At 42.3% G+C, this 9,673-nt stretch overlaps 1 protein-coding gene and 1 pseudogene across 1 annotated transcript in view; one reads left to right on the forward strand and one right to left on the reverse strand.

Annotated features, from left to right (window-relative positions):
* LOC139424551 (syntaxin-8-like) overlaps positions 1-698 on the reverse strand; it is a 46,956-nt gene extending 46,258 nt beyond the window's left edge. The window contains exon 1 of the mRNA XM_071176508.1: positions 574-698. Coding sequence (XP_071032609.1) covers positions 574-590 — 17 coding nt within the window. The 5' untranslated portion in view covers positions 591-698. The remainder of the gene's footprint in view (positions 1-573) is intronic.
* A 1,531-nt stretch (positions 699-2,229) lies between these two features.
* LOC139423819 (TBC1 domain family member 24-like) lies at positions 2,230-7,340 on the forward strand (annotated as a pseudogene).
* The last annotated feature ends 2,333 nt before the right edge of the window (positions 7,341-9,673 follow it).

The raw sequence follows: 9,673 nt of genomic DNA on the forward strand, positions 1-9,673 counted from the left end.
ATGTGGTTAAAATATTTTGTGTATGAACCACTATAATAAAGCCAGTTCCAAAGACGATGCTGCAAATCTTCAAGATATAATAATAATAACAACAAACAAAACAATTGTAGACAAATTCATTTGGGCTGATTATTGAGTGTGGCCAGCTTTGTCTCAAGTTTAGACTAACTGTCATTCAGCACTGGAGCTGTGTCATTTGAGTTCTTGTTGGTACTCAATCTAAATCACAAGATCTTTCTGCTTGAGCTCACGCTTGAGATGTCATCATGTGACGACAATTTGTTCCTCATCATAGCTACATTAACCCTGCATACAGTATATTGTTTTCAGCGAAAGTGCATTAATTTCGTATGAACTATCAATGGGAATAATAATATAACTTATCGAGTCAAGTTGTAGCTAGCTATTTCTTTTTAAAAGTAGCTGTTTAAAGTGACACGAGTTAATGTTACTGTAGCTAACGTTAACTATCTAGCTAATAACACAAATATATAGGTTTGAAAACGTATTTCTATATTTTATCCAAATGCCATCTTAAATATACTCATAATGTCCACCTTAAAAGCTGCTTACCAGGGATCCTGAGACATGTTAACCACTTATAATGAATGAATTTGTCGATATTTACTCCATAAATTGTCTGATAAGCAGGGAGCACTTCTTGTTTGTGTGTGACGTCAGGATGGTGTCCTGTGAGTAACAAACTTTCAGCCGTGATTCGTTTACTGTAACCTCGATGTTGCTTTGATGAGAAGCTGATCAAATGAATCCAAATCAAATAAATTGTAATGTTGCTCTCTGACAGAGCTGCTGGTGTCCCCGAAATTCCACACCAGACTCACTGTAGCCTGCAAACCAAATGTTAATTCACAGTTTACAAATCTTCCATCCAGTCTCTGTCACTGTGTTGATGTGTAACTACCCTCTTTGGCTCGGTCATCCATTCATAAAATAAAAAAATAAAAAAAGACAATATCCAAATAATTGATAATAAATATTATGACTTCACTTGTTTCTATTTATTTATAGAGCTGTGGCTGTGTGGCCTTGGCGACAGCCAGCAATGTAATTATTTTTGTTTTGGTGGAATAAAGGTCAATAAAGGTCGACATAACCACTGCTTGTGTTTTGTTGTTTTTGAAATCTGGAAAATGTCAACATTACCTCACGTTGCCCCCTGTTTGTCTAGTGATATGGAAGTCCTTATTGTAACATTATGTTAGGATTATGACCACTACTAGTATAAACATACTGTAGGCTACTACTCCTTCAATCATCAAGATAGGCACTGAGTTTGTTTTTCCTCAACATGTATGCCCCCATTTAAATTGATCTATTTACAGAGGTTTCTTTGTTTCATAGCAAAACAATGTGTGTTTTGATCAAAACAATATCTGTTGTGTGAAATGATGACCTTTGCTAATTCTAGGAATAGAGGCGCTCATTTGGCACGCCCATGTTTTCCTATAAAAAAGTTTCATAGAGCTACTGTATGTTTCTCCAGGATAAGGGAAGGGAAAGGAAAATGCATTCAACTGAGATGGGTCTTCCGCATTTAACCCAACCCCTCTGAAAAGACTTAGAAAGTAAAATAATCTTTAATGTTTTTTGCTAAATGCTGCCATAAACATGTAAATTAACAAGAAAAGATCAACCCATGCAAACCCAGATACCAGATACAATACCAGATAAACCATAGGAAGATACCCTGGTTAAAAGTAGGATACATGCTTTGTGAGAACACTCAAGTCTGTATCGTCATGATTTTCATACATACATATTTTGATATGTCTAAGTGTGTATGAAAATAATAGCATAGCCATTCACTGCCCATATATGGCAGTATAGACTGTCCTTTACACAGTAGCCTATTATCAAATGAAACAATAATCTGCCACTTCAGTGATGTTTTGATTTCATTGCCCTAGTTCATTCATTGCTGTCCGCTGATGTTGGAAGTCGAAGAAAGGAGGCATTCCTTGTCGCCACAGTAATGGAACTTAAGTCAGAGGAATTTTCCACTCAGAATACACAAAAACACTGTAAACAAACCCATATCACGTTCTGTGCTGGTCACCTGACCAACTGACAACTGTGTCTGAAACCTACATCCACAAGGCACTCAGATGAAAAACATGACAAGGGAAGTATACCGCCACTGGAGACTGTCTTGTCATTGATGTAGAGGAGAACCAGACATTTGCAGAGGAGAATACTGTACCAGACAGCATGATCCATGTTTCAAGAACGCCCAAATTCTCCACTTGTGGGACTATACATTTAGACCCGTCTCCTATGGAAACAACCGCTGACCAGGACCAGATCTTGAGCTCAGCAGCCAGACACAGAAGACCCAGGTCCCATTCCTACTACAGCCCAGAGGACGCCAAAAGGTATGGCGTCGAGACGGCGACAGATGAGAACTTTGTCAGGCCACGCTCCAGGTCATTCTATAGTTACGAGACGTCTGAGCTCTACAGAGAGGGGAACTTTACCAGGTCCAACGCCATGAGGCCGAGATCCAACTCCCTGGAGAAGAGTGGGGACGGGAAGAAGGAGAAGAGTAGTGCGGATGGGAATCAGGGGATCCTACCTCGGCTCAACTCCAAGAGATCCAAGTCCAACACCAACAAACACTTGCCATGCAGAGATCTCAATGGTATGTAAATTACAGGATGTTTAAAAGTGTCTAATGTATGTTTATTTGACAAATTATGTTTAAAAAATATATATTTTGCCATATGCCTGGTGTTCTATGAAGAACAGAGGGGGAGAAATGCAGAATATGCACAAACACAGTGTTCTTAATCCAAAACAGGAATGTTACTGTGGATGAACACAGATTTATATTATTTTCTGAAATAATCAATTTATTAATTTCTTCCTTCCTCTCTCCAATAGGCAGAAGATGCAGTCTAAAGGGTGTCCCCATGATGACCATCTCTGAATCAGAGAACTGGGAGATCAGCTCCTGCTCTGGCATGAAGTATGGCCAGTTTGTGGACTGGGAGAAGATCGACCCTGAAGCTTCAGAGCGCTACCAGAGGATCCTGAATTCGGATCACCAGGAGCTGAAGACCATGGGTCGATCAGGGTTCTGGGTCATGCCCCATACACTAAGGGCCAAGGCCTATTATCATATAATTCATGGTATCAACTGCAGGTCCATCAAACCGGATCGAGATCATTACCAGGATGTGGCCAAGAATCTCTTCGGAGAGCAGAAGATGGGCACACACCCGTTCCCTGAGTACATGGATGATGGCGTGATCCCTAGGTACTGGCTATGAAGCTATCAGAGAAGAACGGTTCAGATGATCAAATCATGATCAAATCATTTTTGTCATTAAACTTTGATAGGAAAATTGGAAGTTTATCATGCTTTTTTCCAATATTGCATGTACATCATGTTATGCTCATGTTATGTTCTTCTTCCCACCCCCAGGTACTGCCTCAACAAAGCTGGTCTCAATTCTGTAAAAAAGGTCCTCCTCTGCATTGACAAGCACCTCCCGGACATCAACTTCTGCCCAATCCTCCCAGCCTTGGTGGCTCTCCTCCTGCATTTCAGCGAAGACGAAGCAGAGTGCTTCCACAGCGTCTGCCGCCTTATTGCCTACAATGACCCCAACAAGCGCTACATCGATCAGACATTCCTCACCTACCGGGCCTCCTGCATGACCTTCGGCGAACAACAAGTACTGCCGCGGCATCCGCAAGCTCATCGCCAGCTCCCAACAGAACCTCTTTGAGTTCTACTCCGATTGGATCATGTGGATATTTGCCGACCTCCCCTTCACATACGCTATGAGGGTCCTGGATGTCTATCTTCTGGAGGGTTACAAGGTTCTCTACAGGGTGGCTCTGGCTCTTCTCAGCTTGTACAAGGTCTCGGTTTCGTCTCGTGTCGCCGACGTGGAGGACTTCAGGCGTGACATGAAGAGCTTTGTGGAGAATGTGGCATGTCATTGCACGGTGGAGAAGCTGCTGGAGAGGGCCTTCAGTATCCAGCTGGCCACGCGGAGGGAGCTCAACCTACTGTTCAACGCTAACAAGGACTCGCTCATGCAGAAGGGCATCGGTATCCACCAGAAAAGGTGAGGCTGTTGGTCAAGGGAGTTCTTCCAGAAAATGTTTCTACTCTTGTTGAACATCTACTTGGTCCACTCTCTGTTAATGGAAAACAAAAGATAGCAAGCCATCACCAAGTCAGCCCTACTCCTCATAGGATTATTATGACAGATTACTTCCAGCTCAGTTTGTTATAGAGATGCTACAGTCGTTCTACTAAACCATTCCTAGATACTGTATCCTTTTGATCTATAAACAGTTTACAGCTCTTTACTTTCTGAGTTCCTTTACATTAATCTGTAATCTGAAGATACGCTTCAAAACAAATATTTACATTCTCAAAACTGTTTCTGTTCCTCCATAAAGGCAGTCATGCCAGGTAGTGGATTTTGACAGCTTCAGCTCCAGCGTTGTTACGGGGACAGAGATGAGGATTGTCTGGGCCTGGATCCCTGAACGCTTTGCCCTCTTCAATCCCAAAAAGCTGTTCAGCACCAACGAACATGGCCGAAGCCTGGCCTCGTAAGTGACTTTTATTCACTGTTTTACCTTAGAAGTGGATCAAGTAGTGAAGACATGTACATTCAGCAGCCCAGAACTGTCTACAGTAAATACAACAGCCCAGAACTGTCTACAGTAAATACAACAGCCCAGAACTGTCTACAGTAAATACAACAGCCCAGAACTGTCTACAGTAAATACAACAGCCCAGAAATGTCTACAGTAAATACAACAAGCCCAGAACTGTCTACAGTAAATACAACAGCCCAGAACTGTCTACAGTAAATACAACAGCCCAGAACTGTCTACAGTAAATACAACAGCCCAGAACTGTCTACAGTAAATACAACAGCCCAGAACTGTCTACAGTAAATACAACAGCCCAGAACTGTCTACAGTAAATACAACAGCCCAGAAATGTCTACAGTAAATACAACAGCCCAGAACTGTCTACAGTAAATACAACAGCCCAGAACTGTCTACAGTAAATACAACAGCCCAAAACTGTCTACAGTAAATACAACAGCCCAGAACTGTCTACAGTAAATACAACAGCCCAGAACTGTCTACAGTAAATACAACAGCCCAGAACTGTCTACAGTAAATACAACAGCCCAGAACTGTCTACAGTAAATACAACAGCCCAGAACTGTCTACAGTAAATACAACAGCCCAGAACTGTCTACAGTAAATGCAACAGCCCAGAACTGTCTACAGTAAATTCAACAGCCCAGAGCTGTATAAACTCACCTTATGGTTCAGTTACATAATAGTGAAATGCTGTGTTGTTAGTATCAACAACATTATTGCCTTAAGGTGCATGACCAAGTGTCCTTCAGTTTGTTGGCTAGAACAGTTAACGTGGCATCGGTTAACACCAGTTATTCATGTCTTTGGGAGTGTTCTGTTGGTCTGTCAGGAGAAAATGTTGAAGGTAATATTAATCAGCACTTGCAAATCCATTTAGAAATGCTCTGAATACCTATGTCACAATTACTGGCTGTTGGCTCGTCCTAGAGCTAGTCAAAACGTTGAGACGCCAATAGTTATTTTTCTACTCTATGAGAAATCTCTATGCATGTTGACTCTGATGTCCTTCAAAGAGTTTGATTGGGATTCTCTGACTTTCCCTTGTCACTGTGCTGACACGTACCTCAGCAGACATGCTTTTGAATTGGTTCTAGCCATACACAGGGTGGTCGTGACAGGATGTGATGACCCCAATTAAAAGTCTGACACTGACCAGGACGTGACCCATCCAGTGAACTTTGAACTTTCACCCCCATAAAGACATTCCAAGGGGCTGGGATTGTTGAATAACCGTTGTCTAAAAACATTACAAGTTGCATTGCCATTGTTCACTGTGAGTGCTTAAAGTAGTTAAAGTTTTTTTTTCTCATTTAAAGATTTTATTCCCGTGTTGAGGGGCATGAGCCAGCCGTCTTGCTTCTGAAAACTATGGATGAAGAGGTGAGTTTAGAGTAGCAGACAACCTTTTTTTTGTCTATTTTTTGACACTCAACTAGATTCTATGCAGACTTCTTACCCCTGTGTCACTCCACAGGTCTGTGGTGCCTTCCTGTCGACAGATTTGATTCAACGGAAAAAGTATGATTCAGAAGAACCTGCGTATTTTGGGACTGGGGAGAGCTTTGTTTTCACGTGAGAGAAATGACGATCTACAGATCTGAAATAGCTGATTTTGCAAATGTTTTTTCCTTTGATTCTGAACAATTGTGTTAGTGTAAAAAATACTGGTTAAAATCTTTACGGATCATGCCGTAGAAGAACACAGGCTCCATTCCTTTCCCATGTCAATCAGTCAATTCAGGAACATAATTGTTCATTGTTCTTAATTCGTTGTTCTTTCAGCTTCGTCCAGGCATGGAGCGCTACCAACGGGCTGTGGTTCACATTACAGCCAAGAGACAACCTTCTCCAGACCTTCGAGCTGCTAGGATCTGTGTATACACTTCCTCTGGTAAAGAGGACTCCTCCTCTACCCCAGTCTCCACCACCTCTACAACCAACCACACCACCCTGACCTGTCCAGCCGGGACCCTCCAGGACCCCAGCTACATGACCATTCCCTTCACCTCCTCCTCCCCCGGACCTCTCTCCCCCTCACCCAAGAGGGCCAAGGAACAAAGGGCCTTCATGTTCATCGCCGGAGACCACGAGAGGCTAGTCATTGGTAAGCTGCTCATATGCATGCTAAAGTGTTTGCTGTTCAGAGTCATTGGTAGAGTGTCACAAAGAGTGGTCAACAACCTTCTGAAACCTGAATAGGCCTGATGGCCTAAGGAGCATTCTTGCCACGTACAAGAGTTTTTGCAGCGACTTTGGTGATAGTGGTAGGAAACAGCTTAGGGCATCTCACATGGCCTATTCTTTGCATCCACCCTTTGTATTCTTCGTGTTGATGTCAACATTACTGAGAAGTGCAGCAGCTTGAAGTGGGCTGCTGTCATTACTGTAAATTCAATGCTGACATCTTTTACAGTGAGTGCGATGTGTTTGTCTCGCTAGGTGGCGATGGGGGTCACGCTCTCTGCCTCCAGGCTGATCTGGAGGGGGGCTACACGGAGCAATGTGACACCTTCGAGAGCGCCGCTCTCTGCAAGAGACACTTCAAGATCCGGGCATTGGAAGTGTGGGGAATTCAGAACTCCACCTCGTTCTCACACTACTTCTCTTACTGTCATTAAAAGAGGAAGCTAACATGTGTTTCCACCTCTTATATAAACTGGTTTCTCCTAATTCTGTTGTCCATTTGATTAGACTATATTTTTCTTCATGTTTATAATGAAATATTTTCTGTTCACACAATTCAAAGTAGTTACAGTGCCTTGCGAAAGTATTCGGCCCCCTTGAACTTTGCGACCTTCTGCCACATTTCAGGCTTCAAACATAAAGATATAAAACTGTATTTTTTTGTGAAGAATCAACAACAAGTGGGACACAATCATGAAGTGGAACGACATTTATTGGATATTTCAAACTTTTTTAACAAATCAAAAACTGACAAATTGGGCGTGCAAAATTATTCAGCCCCTTTACTTTCAGTGCAGCAAACTCTCTCCAGAAGTTCAGTGAGGATCTCTGAATGATCCAATGTTGACCTAAATGACTAATGATGATAAATACAATCCACCTGTGTGTAATCAAGTCTCCGTATAAATGCACCTGCACTGTGATAGTCTCAGAAGTCCGTCAAAAGCGCAGAGAGCATCATGAAGAACAAGGAACACACCAGGCAGGTCCGAGATACTGTTGTGAAGAAGTTTAAAGCCGGATTTGGATACAAAAAGATTTCCCAAGCTTTAAACATCCCAAGGAGCACTGTGCAAGCGATAATATTGAAATGGAAGGAGTATCAGACCACTGCAAATCTACCAAGACCTGGCCGTCCCTCTAAACTTTCAGCTCATACAAGGAGAAGACTGATCAGAGATGCAGCCAAGAGGCCCATGATCACTCTGGATGAACTGCAGAGATCTACAGCTGAGGTGGGAGACTCTGTCCATAGGACAACAAGTATATTGCACAAATCTGGCCTTTATGGAAGAGTGGCAAGAAGAAAGCCATTTCTTAAGGATATCCATAAAAAGTGTTGTTTAAAGTTTGCCACAAGCCACCTGGGAGACACACCAAACATGTGGAAGAAGGTGCTCTGGTCAGATGAAACCAAAATTGAACTTTTTGGCAACAATGCAAAACGTTATGTTTGGCGAAAAGCAACACAGCTGAACACACCATCCCCACTGTCAAACATGGTGGTGGCAGCATCATGGTTTGGGCCTGCTTTTCTTCAGCAGGGACAGGGAAGATGGTTAAAATTGATGGGAAGATAGATGGAGCCAAATACAGGACCATTCTGGAAGAAAACCTGATGGAGTCTGCAAAAGACCTGAGACTGGGACGGAGATTTGTCTTCCAACAAGACAATGATCCAAAACATAAAGCAAAATCTACAATGGAATGGTTCAAAAATAAACATATCCAGGTGTTAGAATGGCCAAGTCAAAGTCCAGACCTGAATCCAATCGAGAATCTGTGGAAAGAACTGAAAACTGCTGTTCACAAATGCTCTCCATCCAACCTCGAGCTCGAGCTGTTTTGCAAGGAGGAATGGGAAAAAATGTCAGTCTCTCGATGTGCAAAACTGATAGAGACATACCCCAAGCGACTTACAGCTGTAATCGCAGCAAAAGGTGGCGCTACAAAGTATTAACTTAAGGGGGCTGAATAATTTTGCACGCCCAATTTTTCAGTTTTTGATTTGTTAAAAAAGTTTGAAATATCCAATAAATGTCGTTCCACTTCATGATTGTGTCCCACTTGTTGTTGATTCTTCACAAAAAAATACAGTTTTATATCTTTATGTTTGAAGCCTGAAATGTGGCAAAAGGTCGCAAAGTTCAAGGGGGCCGAATACTTTCGCAAGGCACTGTATGTGTGTGGATGACAATGGGCTAAACTAAATAGGGTTTTTACAGTGCATTCGGAAAGTATTCAGACCCCTTGACTTTTTCCACATTGTGTTACATTACAGCCTTATTCTAAAATGTATTAAATAGTTTTTTCCCCTCATCATTCTACACAAAATACCCCATAATGATAAAGAAAAACCATGTTTTTAGACATTTCTGCAAGTTTATTCAAAATAAAAAACTGAAATATCACATTTACATAAGTATTCAGACCCTTTACTCAGTACTTTGTTGAAGAACCTTTGGCAGCAATTACAGCATCGAGTCTTCTTGGGTATGACGCTACAAGCATGGCACGCCTGTATTTGGGGAGTTTCCCCCATTCTTCTCTGCACATCCTCTCAAGCTCTGTCAGGTTGGATGGGGAGTGTCGATGCAGGTTTTCCCCAGTCTGAGGTCCTGAGCGCTTTGGAGCAGGTTTTCATTAAGGATCTGTCTGACAAGTCTCCCAGTCCCTGCCGCTTAAAAAAATCCCCACAGCATGATACTGCCTCCACCATGCTTTACCGTAGGGATGGTGGCAGGTTTCCTCCAGAAAGGATGCTTGGCATTCAGGCCAAAGAGTTCAATCTTTCATCAGACCAGAGAATCTTGTTTCTCATAGTCTG

Source organism: Oncorhynchus clarkii, chromosome 13 (genome assembly GCF_045791955.1).
Source record: "Oncorhynchus clarkii lewisi isolate Uvic-CL-2024 chromosome 13, UVic_Ocla_1.0, whole genome shotgun sequence".
NCBI lineage: Eukaryota > Metazoa > Chordata > Actinopteri > Salmoniformes > Salmonidae > Oncorhynchus > Oncorhynchus clarkii.